The 26955-nt window shown below is 43.0% G+C and overlaps 1 protein-coding gene across 1 annotated transcript; it reads right to left on the bottom strand.

The window, feature by feature from the left end:
- Positions 1-1798: 1798 nt before the first annotated feature.
- Positions 1799-26262, bottom strand: hsf4 (heat shock transcription factor 4). Its single transcript, XM_041939737.1, has 12 exons — positions 26137-26262; positions 23733-23841; positions 23303-23430; positions 21794-21918; positions 17693-17768; positions 16310-16377; positions 15372-15471; positions 14476-14594; positions 13900-14130; positions 13619-13733; positions 13388-13453; positions 1799-1858 (listed from the first exon to the last, which is right to left on the bottom strand). Exons 1-12 carry the CDS (start codon positions 26260-26262, stop codon positions 1799-1801), a joined length of 1323 nt encoding a protein of 440 aa, XP_041795671.1.
- Positions 26263-26955: the final 693 nt, after the last annotated feature.

Genomic DNA, 26955 nt, shown 5'->3' with positions numbered 1-26955 from the left:
GACAGCGCACAGCCCCTCCATATTTACACATGGAGGAATGGGGCTAAGGAAATCAACAGTTAACTGAAGAACCTGTGACTCCTGGATGACAATATATGAAGGACATTGTAATGTCATCAGCAAAGATCAGAGAGGACAATTCTCATCTCTCAGCAAGCAAATACAAAAGTACATTCATCAAGACTTGTTCCCAGTGTTGTGCAAGTTATTAGTTGTTAAATTACTAGTTAATCCTCTCAAAAGAAACTGAATTAATTTGTCAGCTACTACATATGAAAGTAATTAGTTAAAAGTAGAAGTGCATTTTGTTATTTTTAAATGTCTGCTTCATTCTCTAATTAATGTACACATTGCTAAACATATTAGTTTAGTGTTGCTGTGGCACAGTGTGGGAGTTATTAATACTCCGGACCACTAGAGGGCAGCAGCAACTAGTGTTCATATCTGTAAGCTACACTTGTAAGACAGTAGGATTTGGTTGAACACACACGATGCTGGATATACATGTTTGCTACAGAAGATAACAAATAATCATATTTGATCAACCCAAGTTTTTTTTAGTTCATATTAAAAACATAATCACTATGCTGAGGAGCAAGCTCACATTGCCTGGACTGTCACCGCAATGTCGGGTGACGTAAGATCAGGATGCGTTTGACTGCTGCGAAGATAATGTGAGACAGTAAAGACTTATGAATTTAACTTTAACTCATTGCAGTTGTGTTATTTAGGTTGAAAAAGTAATTAGCTACATTTCTAGTTACTGCAAAAAGTAGTGAAATTGCAGTAAGTGGGAGCAACAGTTATGCTTACTTACAACGCTGGTCACATTTAAGTTTGTTTGTCAGGACAAAACACTGAAACTAAACATGAATGCAGGATAAAGATACTCACTCTATTTGGCTAACTAAGACTGCTAAAACCACATGTTAGCTTTGTCTGAACTTAGAGTAACATCAAGTCTGGGAACAAGTCTTGAGCAAGTGTACCATTATATTTGCTTCCTGTTAGATTAAAACTCTATCATTACTGACCTTTGCTGATGACAATACAACGTCCCTCACATATTTTCGTCCGAGACTTCAAGGTTTTCCGGTAAATGTTGTTTTCCTCAATCGTTCACACGCAATGATAAAGGATACTGCTACATGGACTCAGGAACACTTAGTAAAAACCATTGTTGGTATGCACAATTAATTTGCAGATTATTGCTTTTTTTTATTGACACAGTGTTCAAACTTTTTTGGAATCGGGGATGTAAAAGCATCCAGAGACTCAGCTGAACTCAAAAACTATAAACAAGTTCAGACACAGTTTAACACCTACGTAGTCAGGTGAAAACAAAAACAGGTCCAACACAATTAAAGCCAGAGAATAAAAATCTTGAAGTGCATCTTAAAAGCATCGTCAGCTTGTCTAATGGCCTCTGGCAGGCTATTCCACAGCTGGACGAAGCTGGACCGGACAACAGAACTGACCTGCCTGTTGAAACGTCGCTTATTTTTTTTCACGGCCAGTACGGACAGAAGGAGTGATTACAGAAATCCACAACATACATACAGCATATGAGAATTGTTTTGAGACAGACTAAAAAATGTGAACATATCCTTTAAGGCTCATGAATTATTATGATATAAACATGGTAGACCTGCCGTACTGTATGTCTACAGTAAAGTAAGATTAGCATACTAATCTTACAGTGCTATGACTAACACTATTACGGACCCCTTCACTAACACGTTAAGTCACACAGTTGTTACCTTCCACTTCAGAAAGGACAGTCCACAGCACTGATCGATCACTGTTCCTCACAGCCTGTAGCTGGAAAAGCCTCCGCTTCCTGGTTCTGGAACATGTACTGTGGAGGAAAACAAACACACATGTAGACATTTAACCACTAACCCATAATTTTAAGACAAACAACAGAATGTTTGTATCTATCCATCCATATGTTTCATATCTGTTTGCCATGCTGGGCTGCCAACACATGTACCAGCAATATCAAGTTCAACACCTCACTCTGGTACAGAGCTTGTTGCTCCATTTTGTTGATACATCCCTGATTCTGATTCCTCAATTGAAAACAGTACAAAGACAATATATTTAACATTCATTGATTTTTGATTTGGAATGTGATGCAGCAATATGTTTTAAATCAAGTTGTGACAGGAGCAACAAAAGACTGGGATAGTTGTGGAACGCTCCTAAAACACCTGTTTGGATCATTCCACAGGTGAACAGGTTGACTGGTTAAAACTCGAGGATGTAATATAGAAGGCGAGCCCTGGTTGTGGTCGTTTGGCTTTGTGGTCAAACCCACAAAGACTGGATGGCTATTTTGTAAAAGTACATGAACACAACTTTGAAACTGGTCCTTTTCCATATCTGCTGTGCAGTGCCTGGTGTCTCTAAAGGAAGCGTAACCCAGAAAAAGAGGAATAATATAATTTGTCTGTTGAACCAGGACTGTGGCCAGAGAGGACAGTGGACAGTATGATTGCCTGTGAATGAGCCACTTGAGAGGAAGGCCTAACACAGCTTAGCCTGAGCATTGTGAGGGCAAGTTATCTGTTAAGTAACATTCAGTGCATAAAGTCAGCAAAAGGAAGACACACTGGGGCTGCTATATGTTCAATGAAAGAACCAATGCATTGCTTCCTACATCAGTTTTTCCCTCACAAGCAAAATAAGATCTTTAAGTTGTGCCGAGGCTTCCAAAGATGGTTACTGGATGTCTTTGGGTAAACGACTCAGAATGTATGATGAATTACAGAACATGAGGCAAACATAGCACACAAAGACTCTGACTGGAAGTGGAAAGATCTGCAGCACTCTCTAATTACTGGGAGTACTATTGACAGTCAGCTGCACAAACAAAACCAAACAGAGACAGAGGAGAAACGAGCTCTCCTTTTGATGAGACGTTACACTAAGCAACAGGATGGAAGGATAACCACAGCTCTGAATGATGGATGGTAATGAATCTTTCTATGCATGTAAGAGCGGTTGATGTGTTATGATCCACATTTGCAGAGCGCTCACAAAGGCTTTAAAAGAAAAACAGCTCTCTTCACACAGCAAATGGTTTTGCTCATCGGATATGTGCACTATGATGGAGTTAATTTAAACACAAGATACTTGTGCTCAAAAAGAGGATTCATTCTCAGTGAAGAACCTTGGAGCTCTAATCTGCCTCTATACCTGCCAAAGAGCAGTGATTCCTAACACGTCTCTGGGGGTCATCAGGTGGAAACCTCCCTTCAACAGTGTTTCGCCTACTTAGTCCCACTACACCTCCAGGAGGTTAGGCAGTGAACTCCGGCGTCCCAGAGTCACCCCCCCTAGTGCCAGTTCACACTGCTCCTACACAATCCAAACAGCACCGCCACGTTCAACTGACCCAGAGATGCTCCGGGTAGTGGCCAGTACCGATGCTACCATTTAACTATTGCTAATGCTACTGCTAACCGCTAGGAAGAACAGAAGAAGACAATACAGTTCCGATGCTACCATTTAGCTAATGTTATGTGCTAACCGCTACCTGCTAAGAGGAACAGAAGAAGACAATAACGCTAGATTCACCTATACTGTTAATGTTAATTGCTAGCTACCAATACTAACTGCTAAGATACTATCATACTCTCACCGCTTTAGCTATTGTTAGCTGCTACAATGCTACCACAGGCCTAGATGCCACATGTAACTGCCGATTGCCACACTACCATCATCTACCCCTGCCTCTCACCAACTGCACCAAGAAAAAGCGGGGTGGGAATACAAACCCTGGTTCGGGTAGGGGATAGAAAATAAAGAGGTAGAGTCAAGAGATGAAAGTAGGGATTGGATACAGACCCTTGTTCGGGTAGGGGGTGGAAAATTTAGAAGGTGCTGAAGGTGGAGGCCTAAACCACAGACTAGATTTAACAGCCTCTTCTAACATTTCCTTCAAGAAGCAGCAAACCCTACCATTTCCTTCAAAAAGCAAACAGAGCAGGAAAACAAACCCTAACATTTCCTTCAAGAAGCAGACAAAACAGGAAAACAACCAAAAAGATCAAAAAACAAGCCAACTCTGTGTCTTACCACGCAAACTCACCTGAACAGGCCGCATGGTCCCAAAGAGAGACTCTAGCTGGCCACACCCCCACCTTATCTAAACTTCCTGGTTCTCTTCCTATTGGCAGAGCGAGAAGATGGGGCGGGGAAAGCAGAGCAGAGGAGAGGTGTCTTGTTCAGACTTTAACCTCTTCTCTTGCCGGGTTAGGCATGCATGTCCTCTGCCTGCCCCCCCACTGTCCCTATTTCACCCCCCAACTACTATTATTTCTCCTGATCCATATCCACTGACTAGACCTAGCAGCCTCATCTGACATCTCCCTCACTGTCTTTCTTAAATTTTGCCCATGCACTCCCAGCTCCCTCAACAGTGAAACAGCTGACCCTGCAACAAAACCTCTACACCCCACTTCAACCGGACAGACCCTGGTCTTCCATCCCCTCTGCTCAGATTCTGTCTTTAAATCTGCATACTTAGTCTTCTTCCTTTCATAAGCTGCCTCCACTGAATTTTCCCAAGGGACTGTTAACTCAATAAAATACACAGTCTTTTTACTCATGGACCATAAGACAATGTCTGGCCTCAGATTACTATAAACTATTTCCTGGGGCACAACTAGCTGTCCTCCCAAGTCGACCTGCATTTGCCAATCATCAGCCCCTACCAGGCAGCCACCTCCCTGCTTTCTCCCTGACTTAGCAGCTTTATTTTTCTCCCCCTCTCGAACAAACTGCACATCTAACCTCTCCTTTCTAGAACTTCCAGAATTCACCTGCTTCCTTCTCTCCTCAATGCCTGCGGCTAAGCTTCTCAGCACCTGATTATGCCGCCATGTATACCGGCCTTGTGATAAGCTAATTCTACAACCTGACAAAATGTGCTTTAAACTTGCTGTACCTGAGCAGAGTGGGCACGATTGATCGCCCTGTACCCAGAGACTTAGGTTCTGCGGGGTTGGCAACACATCGTATGTCGCCCCTATCAGAAATTTAATACGGCCTTCCTCCATATTCCACAGGTCCCTCCAACTAAGTTTCCTCTTCTCAACACCTTCCCAATTCAACCATTGTCCCTGTTTGGCTTGACCAACTGCTTTTGCCCCTCTTAACAACTCCTCCTGCCTACGCACCTGTTCCACTACAAGCTTTCTTTTCTCCTTTAGACCTGCTTTATTCCACACTGGTTTGCCTGGGCCAAGCCCCAAGCCTCCCCGGCCAAATTGAACATTTCCTACTATTTCTGCATGCCTAAGAGCTGCCTCTGCCTCCTGCACTGCTGCCCTTGGGTTCCATTTCCTCCCCCCAGAAGGATTCGGAACCACATTGCTAACTAACATGTCCTTACTCCCAGATAATAAAAGTTCTGTCCTAACCTTAGTGCATTTAAACTCCTCTGTTAGACTGGATACTGGCAGCTGAAGCATTCCTTTCCCATACAAAGCTACATTGCTTAAGCACCTGGGAGCACCCAACCATTTTCTAATATAAGAGCTAACTAGCCTTTCCATTCTCTCTGCTACAGATAATGGGACTTCATATACTGACATTGGCCACATTAACCTAGGATACAAGCCAAACTGCAAGCACCACAACCTCAGTTTTCCTGGGAGCCCCGATTTATCTATTCTCTCCAGCCCTTCTGCAACATCCTTTCTAAATTGCACAACCTGTTCAACATCATTCAGGTCCACATTGTACCACCGTCCTAGACTCTTAACTGATTTCTCCCTAATTGTTGGGATTTCCTCACCATCTATAGCAAACTTTCTATCACTTACTTTCCCTCTGTATATTGAAATACTCCTTGACTTACTAGGCTTAATCTTCATACTAGCCCACTTGAGATTCTGATTGACTTTATCTAACAACCTCCTTGTACATGGCACTGTTGAAGTTAGCAGTGTCATATCATCCATATAAGCCCTAATTGGTGGAAGACGCATTCCATTCTGCCGTCTCTCTCCACCTACGACCCACTTGGAAGCCCTAATAATTACCTCCATAGCCATTGTGAAAGCTAGCGGGGACACTGTACATCCTGCCATAATACCAACCTCCAATCTTTGCCAGCCTGTTGTGAGCTCTGCGATACTTGCACACAGTCTGATGTCTTGGAAATATGCTTTCACCAAGTTAACAACTATCTCCGGCACTTTAAAGTAGTCAAAGGAACTCCAAATAAGGTTATGTGGCACTGACCCAAACGCATTAGCCAGATCTAAAAATACAACATTCAAGTCTCTTTTCTCCCTCTTAGCTGTCTGAATCTGATGCCAAATCATGCTAGTATGCTCTAAGCATCCCGCAAATCCTGGTATCCCTGCTTTTTGCACTGTCGTATCTATCATACCATTCCTTTCTAAGTATTTAGCCAGCCTCTGTGCTACGATACTAAAGAAAATCTTTCCCTCAACATTTAGGAGAGAAATCATCCGAAACTGGCTAAGGTCCGATGACTCCTTCTCCTTAGGGATGAAGACACCTCCTGCCCTGCGCCATGCTCTTGGAATACTTTGTTTCTCCCAAACTATTCTCAGGTATCTCCATAGTGTCCTTAAGATGCCAGGTGCACTCTTATAGACACGGTAGGGGACTCCATTAGGCCCTGGGGCCGAAGAAGCCTTTGCACGCCTAACCACCTCCACCACTTCTCTCCACCTAGGTGGGCTCACATCCATCTCCTGCTCCACTTCCCCTAATGGTGGCATGTCAGGTGGAAGACCTATGTTCCTATTCTCCTTTGAATCTGAATACGTCGACTTCAAATACTGTTCAATCTCTGATTTCGTTGCCTTAAGTTGCCCTCCTTTTTCTTGATTAAACAAGCCTTTCACAAAATTAAAGGGGTTCCTAAAAAATGCTGACCTTGCACGTTCCTTCTTCTTTCTCTTCTCCCTAAGGTGTTCTGCCCTTCTGAGTACTGCTAACCTGCTTCTCAGTTCCTCCTGCAACACCTTAATTCCCTCCCTTTCTTCTTCTGTCGCCTTCCTCCACTGCTTTCTTAACTGCCTCCTTTCCTTTACTAACTTCTCTATTTCTCTTTGCCGCCTAGACTTGCCGACCTGCACCCTCTCGCCTTTCCTTTTGACAAGCACCCCAAATCTCTCTCGACCATAGGAGTAGATCACATCTCCAATTTTATCCAATTTCTCCACTACATCTCCTCTAAGCCTGCTTAATATGACTGATAAATCTCTATCAACTGCCTCCCACTCTTTGCTATCATTAGCCCTCGGCCACTTAACTCTAGCTTTCTGCTCCATGCTTCTCTCCTTGGCTGGCCTGTTGCCCTCAACACCAACTGCATCCCCTCTCCGTACCTCCTCCTCTCCAGGGATAGTGTTACTGATATCCTGCGAACTGTGGTTTTCTACCTGTCGCTGGACTTCATCCGACTGATTCGACTGACTTCTCAAGAAATACCGGTCGATGCGGCCACTCTGCCCTTCCACCGCTAAACACTTCCTCCTTCCCTGATGAGTTCTAAGGCCTCGGATTGATGTTATTTTCTGCCAGCCACATGGGCAAACTTGAAGCTTCTTATCCTCTGCTGCACAACTTTTGCTCTCCTTAGTTGCCTTCCCTGTCACCTGAGTACTGCTACCTCTGGCCCTAAGAGATGGGTCCGTGCCCCCATCCCTCACTGAGTCATGTATCCAAGGCATAGTCATATCCGCTATCCTGTTCGTTACCATGCAATCCACCTGTGAGTCATCTTCCACCCCTGCTCTCGCTGACTCTTGGGGTATTTTCCTTATATTGGTTGTAGCTAAGTCTGGTTGTAGCAAGGTTTAAGGCTTGCCACTGCTGCCATGGGTTGCTAGCCCATACCAGCACCTGTGGGGTCTTTTCCCTCCTGTCAGCTGTCTTTCCAAGCAGTCACATGGTCTTTCCCATGTTGTCAGCTGCTCTATTCACAACAGTCACTAGCCAAGCTAGTTGTGAGTTAATTTAAACACAAGATACTTGTGCTCAAAAAGAGGATTCATTCTCAGTGAAGAACCTTGGAGCTCTAATCTGCCTCTATACCTGCCAAAGAGCAGTGATTCCTAACACGTCTCTGGGGGTCATCAGGTGGAAACCTCCCTTCAACAGTGTTTCGCCTACTTAGTCCCACTACACCTCCAGGAGGTTAGGCAGTGAACTCCGGCGTCCCAGAGTCACCCCCCCTAGTGCCAGTTCACACTGCTCCTACACAATCCAAACAGCACCGCCACGTTCAACTGACCCAGAGATGCTCCGGGTAGTGGCCAGTACCGATGCTACCATTTAACTATTGCTAATGCTACTGCTAACCGCTAGGAAGAACAGAAGAAGACAATACAGTTCCGATGCTACCATTTAGCTAATGTTATGTGCTAACCGCTACCTGCTAAGAGGAACAGAAGAAGACAATAACGCTAGATTCACCTATACTGTTAATGTTAATTGCTAGCTACCAATACTAACTGCTAAGATACTATCATACTCTCACCGCTTTAGCTATTGTTAGCTGCTACAATGCTACCACAGGCCTAGATGCCACATGTAACTGCCGATTGCCACACTACCATCATCTACCCCTGCCTCTCACCAACTGCACCAAGAAAAAGCGGGGTGGGAATACAAACCCTGGTTCGGGTAGGGGATAGAAAATAAAGAGGTAGAGTCAAGAGATGAAAGTAGGGATTGGATACAGACCCTTGTTCGGGTAGGGGGTGGAAAATTTAGAAGGTGCTGAAGGTGGAGGCCTAAACCACAGACTAGATTTAACAGCCTCTTCTAACATTTCCTTCAAGAAGCAGCAAACCCTACCATTTCCTTCAAAAAGCAAACAGAGCAGGAAAACAAACCCTAACATTTCCTTCAAGAAGCAGACAAAACAGGAAAACAACCAAAAAGATCAAAAAACAAGCCAACTCTGTGTCTTACCACGCAAACTCACCTGAACAGGCCGCATGGTCCCAAAGAGAGACTCTAGCTGGCCACACCCCCACCTTATCTAAACTTCCTGGTTCTCTTCCTATTGGCAGAGCGAGAAGATGGGGCGGGGAAAGCAGAGCAGAGGAGAGGTGTCTTGTTCAGACTTTAACCTCTTCTCTTGCCGGGTTAGGCATGCATGTCCTCTGCCTGCCCCCCCACTGTCCCTATTTCACCCCCCAACTACTATTATTTCTCCTGATCCATATCCACTGACTAGACCTAGCAGCCTCATCTGACATCTCCCTCACTGTCTTTCTTAAATTTTGCCCATGCACTCCCAGCTCCCTCAACAGTGAAACAGCTGACCCTGCAACAAAACCTCTACACCCCACTTCAACCGGACAGACCCTGGTCTTCCATCCCCTCTGCTCAGATTCTGTCTTTAAATCTGCATACTTAGTCTTCTTCCTTTCATAAGCTGCCTCCACTGAATTTTCCCAAGGGACTGTTAACTCAATAAAATACACAGTCTTTTTACTCATGGACCATAAGACAATGTCTGGCCTCAGATTACTATAAACTATTTCCTGGGGCACAACTAGCTGTCCTCCCAAGTCGACCTGCATTTGCCAATCATCAGCCCCTACCAGGCAGCCACCTCCCTGCTTTCTCCCTGACTTAGCAGCTTTATTTTTCTCCCCCTCTCGAACAAACTGCACATCTAACCTCTCCTTTCTAGAACTTCCAGAATTCACCTGCTTCCTTCTCTCCTCAATGCCTGCGGCTAAGCTTCTCAGCACCTGATTATGCCGCCATGTATACCGGCCTTGTGATAAGCTAATTCTACAACCTGACAAAATGTGCTTTAAACTTGCTGTACCTGAGCAGAGTGGGCACGATTGATCGCCCTGTACCCAGAGACTTAGGTTCTGCGGGGTTGGCAACACATCGTATGTCGCCCCTATCAGAAATTTAATACGGCCTTCCTCCATATTCCACAGGTCCCTCCAACTAAGTTTCCTCTTCTCAACACCTTCCCAATTCAACCATTGTCCCTGTTTGGCTTGACCAACTGCTTTTGCCCCTCTTAACAACTCCTCCTGCCTACGCACCTGTTCCACTACAAGCTTTCTTTTCTCCTTTAGACCTGCTTTATTCCACACTGGTTTGCCTGGGCCAAGCCCCAAGCCTCCCCGGCCAAATTGAACATTTCCTACTATTTCTGCATGCCTAAGAGCTGCCTCTGCCTCCTGCACTGCTGCCCTTGGGTTCCATTTCCTCCCCCCAGAAGGATTCGGAACCACATTGCTAACTAACATGTCCTTACTCCCAGATAATAAAAGTTCTGTCCTAACCTTAGTGCATTTAAACTCCTCTGTTAGACTGGATACTGGCAGCTGAAGCATTCCTTTCCCATACAAAGCTACATTGCTTAAGCACCTGGGAGCACCCAACCATTTTCTAATATAAGAGCTAACTAGCCTTTCCATTCTCTCTGCTACAGATAATGGGACTTCATATACTGACATTGGCCACATTAACCTAGGATACAAGCCAAACTGGACGAAAGAGGACGAATGAGAGATCAGTGAACAGTTCTGAGATTTTTGACTTTCTTGGAAAAGCAGGAAGTGAAATAGCTGTAAGAATCAAGAATTGACCAGGATATGTCTCAGGGTAGTCTATGTGTGGTATGTATGATATTTACAGGAAGTGACACTGATGGCATTCCAATAATTGAAAAGACAATTACTAATACTCTATCAAGAAGTCATTATTGAGAACAATTATGTGTTCTCAGTGTGTTGCGTTCTCTCTGGCTGGTGTTTATCCTCCACCAGCAGGATGCTTGCACCTCTCATATCCTTAAAGGCATTGTTAGGAACAGGAAGAAACAACTAGCCTGGCTCTTTTCAAAGTAAAAAACATTTGCCTGCCTTAAATTTCATTTTTCAATCTCATTCGACCTCAATCAATTTCGTATTTACCTCTTTATAAGGTCATTGTTTAATCCACACACTGTAAAAATGTTGTGTTTTTCTAAGGATTATGTGCTGGAACTATTTCTTGGCAACCAGTGGCCTTGCAGGAAGTCACTGAAACCGGCCAAAAAATAAGCCAACTTTCCATCCGATTTTTAGTGCAAATTCTAAACAAATTTCTAGTAAATGGCAAAATAAAATGAGAATTAATGTACATGTCTAGACATGTACATTACACATCCAGCCTCTGAGGCTGAAAAATGTAGCCAGTGTGAGTGCCACAAGCTGCAGTTCTTCGAATGGCCACTTGAGGCTCTAAAAGCGAGCCAATTCCCATAGACCCCCATATTAAAATGGCCAACAGAGCAGCACAAATAGACATGTTTACAGCCTGGTTTTGGTCTCTATAGCTAATGTCTCTATTCATGATAACTATGTGGAGATGAATTTTTATACAAGTGACTCATTATGGGCATAGCCACTTTGATCAACAGCTAGATACGAGGTTTTAACAAGCAGGCCTTCACTTGGCCTGCCTCAGCTCCACCCACGTTCCACCTCTTTGTCTATTTTTAGATTAGCTGGGAGTTAGGCAGAGTCAGGCACTGCCAAGATGTCAGTAATTTGGACATTACAAGACAGTGGGAATTGTTCAAGGAACTAGCGGCTGTTTGACATTAATTGTCACTGATGAAGACAAATTTCGTATGGCTTATCGGGGAGGTCGCACTCAGCAATCTGTCATTTAATTGATGCATTGCTGAGTGGATACAGACATTTAGGATAACACACCAGCTGCTCAGAGCGCAGTGGCAACCTTACAAATAGAACCAGATTTATCAGGCAAACAGTATTCAGTGATCTGAAACCCTATTTCATCATTTCACGGCACCGGTTTCCCACCTTACGTCCCTCCACCTCAGCTGTTAAAGGCAGTCTTGAAAATGCAGATGCAAAGCCTTTTTGGAGAGGCTCTGTTTACTATTAGGCTGCTTGTACCCTGCCTGCGACAGATGCTAGCAGTGAGAGAGCTTTTCACAAGGTGAGTCACATTAAAGAGTACTTAAGCTCCACAGTGTGTCAAGACAGACTGAGCAGCCTCACCATCCTGTCTATTCAATGTGGCCTGAAAATTGGACTTCAATGACATTATTGATTACTTTGCCTGCATGGAGGTTTAGCAGTGGGCTGTCTGATACTGGAGATGCAAAGTGTGAAGAGGAGGGTGTTCTTTTTAACAATTTTTAAATGTTTTTGTCTGTGCTTGTCTTGTACTGGATCCTGAATCTAAGAGTCACGTTAAACAATGCGACCTTCATCCTCACCTTCGGCTTCAGACCTTCAGAGTGTGTGTGGAATCACTCTTCTAGTTTGGCAGGAAACCTCCGCCAACTTTTCCACACTTCACCGGTGTGTGCTGTTTGCTTAGTTAGCCACATTGTATCTCTGCAGCCATTGGCTCAGACAGGCCTCTTTGTTGAAGGCTGTGCCTGGACAAACACTAACGCTGCATCAAAAAACGCAGTGCCCACATTCATCTAAGGGAGAACGCTGTGTTGCCACAACAGCTGTGCATTCGTAATGCGCGAGCACATACTCCTGGTAGATTACCTTGAAGGTTAATGTTGTAATTCTGTTTACTTCACGGTTGTTGAAACTGAATATATAATAATTGCTGCCATGATTACTTTCTATTATGTCTAATGGCAGCGTAAATGCTGTGCAGTGTTTGATAATCCTTGAAAGTCATGGACCTGCTATTCAGATTTTCTAACACAGTGCTATTTTTGCTCTGGATGACCAGAAAAGGGGAAGAACCACCAGCCGTGGTGCAGTGTAGGGGAGATGTCCACAGTTATTCGTTGGGTATGGGACAAATTACTTTGTAACTGTAGGACAGCAGCCACTAAAAATAGCTTTATTCAAACAATAGGTAAAATGACTGTGTAATGTGAAAGGTGTCAAACCCAAAACTTGTTGTCCATCCTTGCAGGTTTAGCATCTTCACCATAATGTTTTGGTTTTATGGCCTTAAATACTCTGCTTTAATTCAGTCTCACAGCTCTCATCAGCTGCATTTCCAGCAGCAGACAGCTGTCCTCCAAAGAAAAACGTTATACGCTACCTACTCAGCACCACGCAGCAGTCAGGCAAAGATAACGGCTAGCTGGTGAAGCATTTAGCAGGAGGACATGAACAAAAGTACAAACGAATGCTAAAGTTGCTCAGTGTCTGCTGGATGTGTAAACCTGCAACTGCTTGTCAACAATCAACTACATGAGGTGACATCAAGGTTGTGTTTACAGCTTGTTATCAATAAGCAATACGCTAAGTAAGGGTGCGTTATTTGAACATCTCGGGATGATAAAGTAGTTAAGTAGAGAAGCTGCTGATCCATCATGATTTAAGGAGCAGAAGGTGTACAGTTGTCAAATTATATGACTTACTGATTTGAGGTTAGACTCCATCTCTGTGAAGTTCCACTCAGTCAGAGGCAGGTTTAAACTGAAGGGCTACAGAGAGAAAGAGAGAGAAGGGTCATTTATGCAGGTCAGTATGAAGGAATAGTCACTCATTGGCTATTCTGTGCTGTATAAGCAGCGACAGAAGCCATATCTGTGCAGCTAAACAAGCTGTCAGTCTATCTGTATGTGTCAATATGGTGCAGATCTACTGACATCCATAACAGCACTGGCCCCGGCCTCCACAGTGCTCTGCTGATGGCTCCTGAGCAGCTGCTGAAGCTCCTCCAGGCTCATATCCACATTCTCCACGGCATCTGAAACCTCCACTCTGCACACACACACACACACACACACACACACACACACACACACACACACACAGAGGAATATGTAACATATAAACACAGACGCACCGGGTCACGACATGCATTAGTATGCAGTTTTGTGTGTGTGCATTGCAGTCTCTATGTGTGAGGTCTTGTGTGAAGGCCTACCTGTCCAGGGCAGGTCTCTTACTCCTCCTCTCTACCATAGAGGCCACAGAGCCCCTCCCCTCCAGAACAGACTGGACCATTGCGACGGGTAGGACCGGAGGTTCTGAGGCGCACACCTCACAGGAGGAGGTCAATGCTACGGCCTCTCCTCCCCCTACACTGCCTCCTGTCCCTGCTCCTCTCACTCCTGGACTCACAGGCTCCTCTTTGATAAGCATCATGCACTTCTCCCTGTTGGTAGAGTCAAATACTGTCAGTCAAAAGTAGTGCAAGCTACCAGTAGTATAAGGTGGGTCAGGAAAACATTAAAATGAGGCCAGTTTTGCTCAGTTTGCGATGCTCTATCACCAACAGCCTGCAGCCAGTTTGATGCATCAACACCAACTGCCTCATTGTACTCCACTCTGAATACACTTCCTCAGGACAGACCACACATTTTGAGATAGTTGTTTCATGTTACACATTGCCAGCAATAAAAGTTTTATAATCCAATATCCACGATCTGTCTCAAAATAGCAGATATAGAACTGACTGCAGAGGCAGGAGACAGTAATTGTGTTATATTACATCACTCACCCGGTCTCATCGGGCTGCATCTGGAGGGCCATGCTGGCCTGAGACATGTCAGTAACATCTGATATGATTGGTCCTCCTGTCAGCCCACTAGTGGAGCAGGAAGCAGTATCACTGGATGGCTGAGGAAGAAGAGGAGCGGAGTGTGATGTGTGTTTTCTTGGCCGTCTTCTCTTCACGTAAAAACTCTTTTGCTAACATTTCCCCCTTTGGTCCCACTGCTCATTTAAAATTAATAAAGTTGGTGGTAATGTAACATCACAACTAGTAAGACTACTAGACTGCAAAGTTGTGTAAAAACTAGAATCTGACTTTTGGACATAACAAATAATATGGCACAGTGATGTGACTATAAAAGCTTGAGTTTTTACAGCCTGTAATAATGTACACTCCAAATCACTGCGCACTGCCTCCCTCTAGTGGCGATACAAGATTACAGCCTGGCCAATGGCAGCAGGTTGAGGGAGATTTATGTCCAGATAATATATCCACTATGATGTAGTGAATACGTCAAGTTTCAAGTACACTTTAAAATTAGATTCAAATGAATGTCTTGAAGTGCTGAACTGAGTGATTACTTCTGTATCAGGAATGGTGTGTGATAAATCAGCTAAATCTAATTTAAAACCACAACATGGCCAAGCACTTAGAGAGGACAGCCAGTGACTTCAGAGCAGATGTTTACTGCCAGCAGCTGGCAGCATCGTCTGTGCTGAATGTGGAAGGTCAGCAGCACAGTGCTTCACTTATTATACTTCCCATTAAAATGTGTCATGTGTCACCAAAATGAAGATGATTTCACTAACTTTTACTTTAATGCACGCTTACTATACTTCAGGGGTTATGAGCAGCTATGGAGAGTGGTAAACACATCAGGTGTAAATTTTCAGATTTCTCACAGATTGGATGTAGAAGGGCTCATGCATGGGTTCCATTGGGTGACTATGGCTGAACTTGGAGGCAGGGGGGCTGGGCGAGCCATCGTCCAACATCAGAGGCCTGGGGGGAACATTAGTTAGTACAACTCTGGAATCATAACAGCTATACAGTGTCAAAGACAGCAGGGCATCATCAGACTACTGATTAATTAATGAATGAACAGAATCTGCAGATGGAGACCTCATCTGTTCAGTTTACCTTCAGCATTTGTCCTTTTTTTAGTTTTTGTTGCAATTGTAATAAGAGTGGTTACATTCAAATTGCTATCTTTAAAGGTAAGTATGCTGGTACACATTAATGCTTCTATATAATACATTAGCACGTAGCTCAAAGCACCACTGTGCCGAAGTACAGCCTCAGGTCTGAGCCATGACAGTGGGTAGATGCTAAACACAGATGGTAGACATTCAGAGAGAGTGTGGAAGCCACAAGACCATATATGACTAGCATTAAAACATTGAGGCAAAGTTGCACCTTTGCCAGGTAGCACACTGACCCTGAAATACAGGTTTCTATGGCACTTTTGTGTTCCAGCGTGCCTTTCTTTACTCGTGTCGGCCTTGTTCACACTCAGCAGCAAAGCTGAACCAGCATTTTACACACACAGGCTGTAGCAGGGTCATGCACTCTGCTTTGCCTTCACTGTGTATGAATGTGTGTGTGTTTGTGTGTGTGTGTGTCTGACTGACTGATTCAGCACTTGTCTCCATTCATAGCGCTTGTTGAGTTAGATTGTTCAGTTTGTCAGCTGAGCCAGCCCTTCCCTCTGCCCCACTGTGGCCCTGTTTGTCTCACTTTTGTTGATTGCTCCGCTGTGTGTGTGTGTGTGTGTGTGTGTGTGTGTGTGTGTGTGTGTGTGTGTGTGTGTGTGTGGGTGTGTGTGCGTGCATGTACTCACAGCTTTCTCTTTAGGCCCACAGTGCTGGGTGTGTTAGACTGCATCTGGCTGAACAGAAACTGAATCAGCTGGCAAAGAGAGAAAAAGCACAGCATGAATCAGCATCCTCCTCAAACACACACACACACACACACAAAACTCACTGACACATTGTTTCCTTCTTGAAACATAACAGCAAGAAAAGGAAAATAAGTTGCATGACCCGTGACTGCATCATCTTATGAAAACATGTTACACATTGAAACTTTTGGATTCCATCAGATTCTGTAATTTGTTGTATAACCAAACACGCCTGGATCAATGACTGGAAATGAGTTTTTGGAATATTCCACACATTCAGTTTATAGACGATGTAGAATCGTAGCAGAATTTATGGGGGTAAACTGTGTCGTAACTGCTTTTGAGTGAATAATAAAACACAGTTAATGGTTTTATATATCAAATATGCTGCAGAAAGTATGGACGTTTTTTTAAACTTCCATATGAAACTTTCCTGACTACAGTCTGAAGACAGGAGTGCTGATGTTTCGAGTGCCAATCCAGTAAGATATCCAGCGGTGGTAAAAGACTGGGCTATAAAAGGCATGAAAAAATGTATATATGTATTCTATGACTGCAGGATAATTTGTTGTCTATGTTGTAATGAATTTTTGCCACAATAAGATCCTTTACTTAAGTAAAGGTATGACTAATAAACTGTAAAATACTTTGTCCTCTACTAGAGTAAAAGATAAGATAGGATAAGATAAAACTTTATTTATCCCCAGCTGGGGAAATCTGGGCATTACAGCAGCATGTTAAAGCAGTGGGAAGAAAAATATCAATGGAAATGGCCCCTTGCAGAATATTAAAATATCTTTTTTATCTAGAATGAAAGCTTAAAAAATAATACGCCTTCTTGACTTCCTCTGAAATTTGTTGCAGAACCAAATACAACTTTATCATTCTTGTTAATACATGGTGACCACATGTAAATCCTAGCATAGGAAACTTGGCGCATCTCCAACCTGATTAGCCGCATATCTCATAACCCCTGTGTGGGTATGCAGGGCCTTTGATATATAATAATCATGATATTGTATAGGTTTATCTGATCGGATGTTTTCAAATTAAAATCAAGGCAACTAGCTATTGCGAAGAAATATTTAAAAATATTTAATATATTTAATATGAAAAGATTTCTCGCTGAAATGTAGTTAAGGTTAAAGTAACACAGAGCGAAATTTCACTGCATGGCGTAATGTACTGCAAGAGTTATAATTAAGAACAGTGGGTCATATGATGGAACACACCAAACAAGGTTGAACACACACACACACACAAACACACACACACACACACACACGCACACACACACACACACACACACACACACAGACTGACCTTGTTCATGACTTTCTGTTGCTGTGTGTGGTTCTGTCTCAGTGAGACCACCTCTCGCCACAGTACTTCGTTTTGCCTCGAAACAGGAGGAGGAAGATGATAGAGGGAGTTGGTGCAAAAGGAGAAACGAAGAAAATAAAATCATGTTTCATAAAAATTTTCATTTGTTGTAAAAGTTGTTTTCATTTTCACGTATACGAATACTAAAACAAGAATTTCCGAATGATAAAACCTACTGCACTCAGACACAAACCGTTTTAATATCCTCCAAATCAGTCCTTGAATTCAGTACGTCCAATCTCGGTTAGATTTTGAATACAGGTGTCACCCACTAACCTTCCACTGAGGAGTGTGCCCATTAACCCTAGCTCTAAGAGCCTCTTAGCCATTTTGGGCTCATGGTGGACAGTTTCAAGTGTCAAAACTGATGCAGCAGAACCAGAGGTATCATCTTTTTCATTCCATGGATTCTTCTTCCTTTTCTAAACCTGGCGCCTACATTACCCACAATGCAACCTGACAGGTGACTGTTTAGTTGGAGATTTGGGAGGGTGATGCTAATAGTGGTTAATGTAGCCTCAAGCAGAGATGAAATGCTGGATACAGAGGAGAGATAACTTTACTTCTTTCTAATGCCACACCCCCAGCGTTGATTTATTTTCACACTTGTGCTCAGATCCAGCTGGCGCTGACTCAAGTGACATCACTTGAGGACATTTATCATACTGCATGCAGCTCCCTGTGGAGTCACAAAGGGCTTCATGCAACCTTCTTTCTACTTCAACACAGTCCACCCTCAAGGTGCTGCACATGTGTGCTTTTTGCTAAGAGCCCAACCCTCCTCTCTCAGTTTATAGAGCTAAGTGTTATTGTGTTATGACAGGAGATGCACTTAAGATTGTGGACAGTTACAATCTGAAACCTGTGTTAAATACAACAATAGTTCTATTTACTCTAGATCTCTAGTCAGCCCTCTTCCACTCCTCTCCAGCTGAAAGATTATGGTCCATAAACCAGGCCTTCCTCCACTCATTGTGTTGCTGCTGCCACTGGGTCAAACAAAGCTCAAGTAGTCAAGATGATCTATACACATTATTATAGTTTCACAGTGCACATAATCACATAGATTATGACCCAGTGGAGTCAGTAACTTCTCAGGGCTGGTCAGCTCTGAGAAGCTCCATATCTGAGTGGTGGTCAGTCAGTCCCCTCCGTTTCCCCAGACCCTACGTACCCATGAGGCTACCAGTCATTGGTCCTTCTCTCCTCTGTTTTTAAATATGCTGGGAGAGAAGGTTTTAGCTGAACTGGAAGCTGTAGCTACTCTTTAACCTCACGTTGGACAAGGTTACATTACTGAAGCTTAGTTAACCAGCAACAATTCAAGTTAGAGCAACTGAAAATAGCTTCACAACAAACACAAGGTCAAGCAGGGTGCTGCCTTCAGTTAGATGAAAGCTTGACTAAAAAATGAATAAAAAAACAAAAACAAAATAAAAACAAATAAAAACGAGGCATGAGGGATAAAAAAGCACATAATAGCATTACAGTAGTCCAGACTGCTCAATATAACAGCATGCATCAGTTTCTCTGTCTCCCTCTCAGAGAGAGAAATGGTCGCACTTTAATAATATATTTGAGGAGATTTGATGACAAACCATACATGAGCCTTAAAGTTCAGATCTGAGTCAGACCACACCACAGTTTCTTGCTTGTTGGTTTGGGGTACATCCAAGGTAATTTCATGTGGTGACCAGTTTGTCTCTCTGAGCTTTAGAACCTAAGACTAAAATTTCAATTTTATTCTTGTAGAGCTCTAAACAGTTTGTGACTTCCAGAAATGAAGATCTAAAATACATTTAAAAAGGGTATGAACTGGTCCTGTGTTGTCAGGAGACATGGCCACATAGAGAAATGTGTGTTGGCGTAACTATGGAAAGAGACACTGTTGACATCACCAATGGTAGCATGGTATGTATATTAAAAAGAGGTGGCCCAAAAATTGATCCTTGGGGAACTCCACAGGTTATTTTGGGGGTTCTAGAGAAGTTATTATTGAAATTGATTGATTAAGTGAATGTATGCAAGTGTTTCTAAAATTGTGAGTGAGAGATTAATAATTGTAAGAACATCCTCAGGCATTGAACTAAATACATTTTTACAAAATGAAGTTGAGATTGGGCCAAAGGTGTATATGGAGGACTCAACAAGACTAAAACTGTCCAGCAGAGCTTCACACTGTATGCTGAGTGTTACTCCGGCTGTTACGACAGATACCCGACATTATGTTGCTCTATGTCTGCTCTTTGAAGTAGTCTGCAAATTCGTCACATTTAGAAGCAATACGCTGGTTGCTATGAGCTATGAAGTGATCGATGGTGTTGCTTCTGCTTCAAGTTAGAAAAATAAAATTGCCTCTTGTCTGAATTGCTTTATCGCAAACTTTTCTGACATGACCTCTTTATGCTCATATAACTTGTGCTTGCAACATCTGCACTCTGCAATCTGACAGCCCCTCTTAAATTTACATTTAATGTACAGACCTGTGCCTTTACAATCTTACTACAGCCCATATCTGAGGAGATAGGCTTGATGAGCCTTGTTGGAAGAAGAAGTCTGTGTTCACAGACCTAAGGTTACATTATTCAGTATGTTACCATCATGTCTGCTCTTCAAACTCTGACATGTGTGAGTCATGTAAAGCAATTTAGAAACACACACAAAAGTGCTTTGGCAAGATGGGTCTCTGGTGGAATATTTTCTAAGAGCGCTGTCCATGCCTGCATGCATGTCCGTACATGTACACATGCACACATCTGGTCACCCTTTCTAAGAATGCCGTTATTGGTGTGCATGTGTGTGTGTTAGTCAGGTGAGCAGGTGAACATTCTCTCCTCTCATTAGCAAACAATGCTGTGCACAAAGCAGCTCCACCACACAATAGACACACTGCAGCTATTTTCAGCAACAATAGCCTCTAGAGAAAAAGTCAATTCATGCACTGGGTGATTTGTTCCAACTTAGCAAGAGGAATAATAGACAGGCCTGTTGCTCCTCTCACGTTTTACCCCTAAAGTATGGTTAAAAAAAGAAAAACAAGGAGGAGTGGGCTGAGGGTGCATGAATTAGGAAGCGTCACAACTGTATTTTCTTAACAAAAATAGAAGAAGATTTAGTACTTTTGAGTTCACTCTGTTCTCAGTGGACAAATTTAACTGTCAAATGAAATGAGGTTTGTTTGTTAAATATTCTGTACTTATTACGCAGTAATTTAGTCACATGTCAAGTTGAATTGAGATTTTTTTATTTTTATTTGCATAACTTTTAGCCATATTAAATTGCAAGGGGGCCCAGGGGCAAACATTTGTTGTTGGCCCCTCTTGGCCCCCATCCCTCACTTGTCCACTCTCTGCATTGGGTAAGTACTCGATCTCATTCAAATTCCCATCGAGCGCATGTTAAAAGTACATGAGGGGTTGTGATGGTGAGGGCATGTTGTTTCAGCTGCTGGTGACAGATCCAATAAGATCCAGGAAGTCCAGTGTGATTACTAGATCTCTGAGGCTGAAGGTTTATCAAAAGGCAAAACACTGTGCAGAACCTGTGTTGGTCCATTTTGTATACTAGCCTTACACTTTCCTAAACAAATTAAACATACTGAAGCAAAGTGAATGACTCTGAAACTGACACTTCAGAGTCTGAAACTCCTGGTGACCTCAGAACTCCACGACAGTTGTCTACGTTGCCTGGTTGGTAATCCAGTCTTGCTTCATTTTACCAACTACCAATATTGTTTGTAGTCCTGCTCAGATCAGTTGTGGGATTAGTGCCTTGCTCAAGGAAACTGTTTCCTTGGTTTCCCAATAATGCAAAAACAAGCAAAAACATAGCTTCTCCAACAAAACAGTATTTCCCCTTGTTGCACATGGAGGATGGTACCAATATAATGAAAAGAGAACATGTTACTGATGTTCAAACATGGTGCAAATTTAACCATTGCCCTGCTACTGTCAGTCACACATGACCAGCAGGGGAAGTGGATGGGCTTTGTTGGAGGGCAGAGAGCTTGTAGGACCAGAACATAAAAGCCCCTGTACTCACTGTTTCATGTCCTGCATCTGACACTCCATGTTGTCCTGTTGCGTTCTGAGAAGCTGAACCTCATACAGCAGTTTACTGAGGTCCTCCTGACGAACTTTGGTCTCCTCACTCTTCACTATGGATACCTGAGCACACAAAGTACAGCCTGATTCAGCACTTTACTCAGATACAGCGTGTGCAACCACACATTCCCTCTGCTGTGTTTGTGAGCTGAGACCTCAGTGGAATTTTTAGGAAGGGCAGTGTTGGTCTGTCTCAACAACTGTTGCATAGATTGCCAAACTTTTGGACAGACAATCATGGTCCCCAGTGGATGAACCCTAATGGTTTTGGTAGTTGATGGTACCTCACTCTAGACCCACCATGAGGCTAACATTTGTGGTTTTGAGTGGAATTTCTCAAGCGTTATTTAGTGCCATTAGCAGGTCAAATGTTTTCAAAACCAAAATCCTGCAAAACTACTCTTTAAGCACCTTTGCTAAGCAATCTGTCCAGTCCACAGAGCCAGTTTGTGTTCAAATAAAGTCATCCAGTGATGCTAAAATATTCATTTTGTAGATTAGAACTGAGAGATTATAATGTACAATAGATTATCTACTAGATCTAGATGATAATTAAAACCTAAAATGAAACCTAAAGTGGTGGCCATCTTTTCTGTGGTAGAAATAGCTGCCCCAACAACAAACTGAGACTTACAAAAGAAGGGAAGGTGAAAGCCACAAGCCTCTGCTCTATGAAATCATTTAATCCTGATCTGTCAATCACATACCATACAGCTTTCCTACAAGGGAATGATCAGGAACCATTGTAGATCCACTTTTACAGATCATGTTCCATTATTTTGTTAGATGACACATTTGTCCTGATTACAGTGTAATAAATTAATGAGTTTGATTATTGAAATCCTAATCTAGCAAGTAATTCCTGTTGGGTTTAATTAGCTACTGATCATGGACCCAAACATCAGTGCTTCTAATGAGAGCGGTGCCTGAGAGTGTGACACATAGATCGGCAGCTGGATTCATCTTTAAGTAGACCCTCACAGAGCTGATAGCATGGCTTTAGCCTTTTAGTATTGTTGCTCTGAGGGTCTAAGGACAGAGGCTATCATATGCAGCATAGGCTGATTTTGGGTGATGCCTTTAAAATTGACTTATTTGTGTTCTACGCTTGTGTTCTGTGTGCTATTGAACTATGGCTGAGGCATTTTAACCTTTAAAATGACTCTGGTGGAATCCAAGGAGGGTAGATATACACTTTACTGATTGATTACATAATCAATGTAATATAGATGTAGTGAAGGCATCCTTCACATGATTCATTTACAGGTGAACTTCATCTGAATTACTTCTGTACTTAAGTTGTCAAGTGCTACAAAAAGAAGATCTGTCTGCATTATTTTGAGACACTTTCTGATTAATTTGTCTTTGAGACATTGTGTAGGTGTGCATCTCTCTCTCTCTCTCTCTCTCTCTCTGTGTGTGTGTGTGTGTGTGTGTGTGTCCATACCTTCCTCTTGATGTGTTCTAGCATGTGCTCATGTCCCTGGAGGAAGTACAGATGTTGAAACTCTGTGTCATCTCTCTCAGGCTTCACCAGACCGCTCTGCTCAATGTTCACCACCTTACGGAAACCATCTAAACACATACATATAAGAGAAAACACACATGCAAAGTACAAATGTATACTGTAAATGAGAGGAGAGGAGAGGACACAAGAGGAGGGGACACGAGAGGAGAGGACACGAGAGGAGAGGAGAGGAGAGGAGAGGAAGAGAGGAAAGGACAGAAGAGAGGAGAGGAGAGAAGAGAGGAGGAGAGAAGAGAGGAGGAGAGGAGAAGAGAGGAGAGGAGAGAAGAGAAGAGAGGAGGAGAGAATAGAAGAGGAGAAAGGAGGAGAGGAGAGAAGAGGAGAGGAGAGGAGCGGAGAGTGTACTCACACATGTTGAGCTGTCGAACGAAGCTTGCCATATTATTGTGTTTGAAGTACTTTGGCAGAACTTCCTTGGCAAAGCGTCCCTGGTCAAACACATGGAAACTAGTCCCAGTCTGAAATAGAGAATAGCCAGGAATGAGTTAGTTAACAGCATCACATAGAGACGTGAGAGGGAACAAGAGAAGACAGATGGCCTGCAGCCTGTAAATGATGGATGATCAAAGTAGGTTTCTATTCAGTACTATCTAATAATAGATTGAATGATTTCACATTCGTGATCAGCTTAACAGCTTGACTTGTGAGGTTACTTGTTACTACTTTCTCATTACTACTGCTCAGTATGACTAAAAACACCAACATTAAGATGCCAAAGCCTCTCACTCAATGATGTATTGTGTTAACAATACTCATCAGTAAAATCATTGAAACATCAAAGGAATCAGTCATTAATGAAAAAGACCAATTTCTTAATGTTGTTTTGAAGTCCTTAACTTGTCAGAAGTAGCTGAAATATTTTTCCAACTGCTACAAAGGTGGAAAAGTTCTTTCAGAAAACTGTGGTTTATTTGAATCTGCTTCAGAAAGACATGGAGGGGGTGCCAGTTTACAAAGTCTAGCATCACTGGTTTCAATACATAGACGTGTGTTTCACTATAGGACATACAGCAATTGGCTTCCAGTGAGGATCTGAAGTCTGAACTGCAGAATTTAACACTTCACCAGGACATGCTCAACCAGAAATCAGCATTTCTGACAGCATCTGAAGCCTGTTATTGGTGAAGGCTGGCACAGAAGGCTGGAAGTGAAGAACTGGGATACTAACGCGTGTGTTAACAGCAGAGGAAATATTGGCCTTCTGAACCCAAATCTTTTATAATTATTATTCTGCATGAGCTGTTTGATGTCATTTTGTATTCATTTTAACTTCACAAACCCAGAGTTTGTCAGTGATCTCCATCATAAACAAGGCTCACTAACTGTCACTAGATGGACACTGTATGTGACTTAATGTTACATTAATGATGAAATTAGTTTTGTAAGGAGGTAATATATTTTCCCCAGAGAACAGGATCTATTCATCAGCAGCCAAATTCAGATCAGTCAGCCAGTGACACTCTCTCTCTCTCTCTCTCTCTCTCTCTCTCTCTCTCTCTCTCTCCCTCTGGGATGAGCCATTCTCTCTCTCCCAATACTACAGTCTTACTAAGCAGCTGCAGTAGCTGTGTTGTAATCTGAAAAGCAGTGTTGCACAAATGATTGTAAATACATTGGAATTTAGCAAACCCACTTGGTTGGATGATTCTAATAAGACATTGCCGTTACCTTGTCTACAATGCTCACTTGCCTACTAATAGTCTGACAATGCAACAGCTGATGCTGCACACTCTAACTATAGATGTCATGGGACTGGGCAGCATCTGTCTGTGTGTTTGTCTCCCTGTGAGGAAGAACAGAGAAGCTGTCCTCTTCCTGTTAATCACTGAAGCTTCATCTTTGTGTCACACCTCAATCCTGCACAACTGATTCCCGAGGACAAACCCAGATAATCACAGGAGGCCACAGATGGTCTCTGTTTTCTATCATGAAGACAGTGCATTCAAAGCTCCCTTAGCATTTTTTTTCTTCAGGTGAAAGGATTCAACAACGATTAAGTAGTTGTAGTTGCTCACTTATTCTGGGTCAGAGGTCAAAAGTGCTAATGATAGCAGAACGAAAGTGTGGTCCTCAGACTGCAAATTTAATATCACAGAAAGCACACCAATTAAACAAACCCCTTAATTAAATATTACAAATTTACATTTACATTGAGCTCATAATACTTCTGCCTTTTCACTGCAGGACTTTTGACTTATAAAGGACTATTTCTGCATTGTGGTGTTGGCAATTGAGTAGGCCTACTTCCTGCACCACTGTTCTGGGCTTCATCCTTCTACGCTAACGACCGAAACTGACCACCATGAGGGCGGCGAGACGATGAAACAACCTGCCCTCACAGCACAGGCCAGAAAATTCCTTGTTTTATAGCATCAGCTTTATCAACTGTCTTGTGTCATTGATTTATGGTACACTTAGCTTTAGCATGCTGAACAAGTCAATTGTTGGCAAGCTAAACAGGTGTGGAAGTAGCGGCTTTGTAGCGATCTCTCGATGCAACTCATTAGCAAGACAATCTGGCAGCGAAAGCGAGAGCAGGAACCCTTGATAGTGACCCCACAGTAGGGAGCCCACCTCTGCGAGCTTAATGTATATTCTGTTTCCTATGAATACGATTCGTGTTCATTACACACGCCTGTTCAGAGGACAGAGGACAGCAGGTAGATGGTTATCACAGCCAGGAAGATGATAATGGTTTAAGAGGACATAGTTCTTATGTTATATCTTTGTTTGCAGACTGAGGACTGACTCACAGCGCTCCAGCAGATGAGATGGTTGGTGTCTGGATCCTCCACCAGGGTCCACAGCTTTGTGAGAAAGGCTGGAACGTTGCTGGCGTAGCTGCCATCTACGCCCATGGCACCTGGAGACTCCTGCATGCTGACACCTGTCTGCTGCCAAGACAGCTCACAATACGAAACCAAGTGTGTTTGTGTGTGTGTGTGTGTGTGTGTGTGTGTGCGCGTATGGATGTGCAGTCTCCCAGACTAGTCCATGTTTGAGAAACTCCACTTCTGATGATCCGTTACTGATAATCCCAAGTTTGTCTCAGTCTCTTTGATTCCATCTCAGTCTGTCAAACCGTCTCTGTACGTCCTTGTTGACACAATATCACCTTTTCTCCAGTTTTCACTGTGTTTTTTTTCTTTGCTACTTGTCTTTTCCTGATGTGTCTGTTTGATATATCCTCCTTTAATGTGGCTGTGTGGCTCTTTCAGTTTCTTTTTCTCTTTTGCTCTCCTCTCTCTGTCCTCCGTGCCACACGAGTCATCCAACTGAATGCCATCACAGAAGGTCCACGTCAGCACACACACACACACACACACACACACACATTCAAGCCCACCCCCCCATCCCTGGCCTCCAGCTGACAATCAAGAGACCGCCCAGTAAAACAATACAGCATCAACACAAAGGCTTGAATAATACACCACTGTCTAACCATCAAAAGGCTACTGGTTAAACTGAATAGCGCATGGTTCAGTGTAGCTGTACCTGCAGCCAGGTAGAAAAGACAGGTTCCTCATTATTTCAGATAATTATCATAGATTTCTTGATGTTGTAATGAAGTG

The sequence above is a fragment of the Chelmon rostratus genome, chromosome 6, assembly GCF_017976325.1.
Source record: "Chelmon rostratus isolate fCheRos1 chromosome 6, fCheRos1.pri, whole genome shotgun sequence".
NCBI classification, from domain to species: Eukaryota; Metazoa; Chordata; class Actinopteri; order Chaetodontiformes; family Chaetodontidae; genus Chelmon; species Chelmon rostratus.
The sequence above is the reverse complement of the archived record's forward strand: the minus strand, read 5'-3'. Positions and strand labels throughout refer to the sequence as shown.

Coding starts and splice junctions, on each gene's coding strand:
- hsf4 (XM_041939737.1), bottom strand. CDS start 26,262: ATGCAGGAGTCTCCAGGTGCCATGGGCGTAGATGGCAGCTACGCCAGC. Junction 23,842..26,136: donor ATCTCATCTGCTGGAGCGCT/GTGAGTCAGTCC, acceptor TCTCTATTTCAG/ACTGGGACTAGTTTCCATGT. Junction 13,734..13,899: donor AAGAGACCTGCCCTGGACAG/GTAGGCCTTCAC, acceptor GTGTGTGTGCAG/AGTGGAGGTTTCAGATGCCG.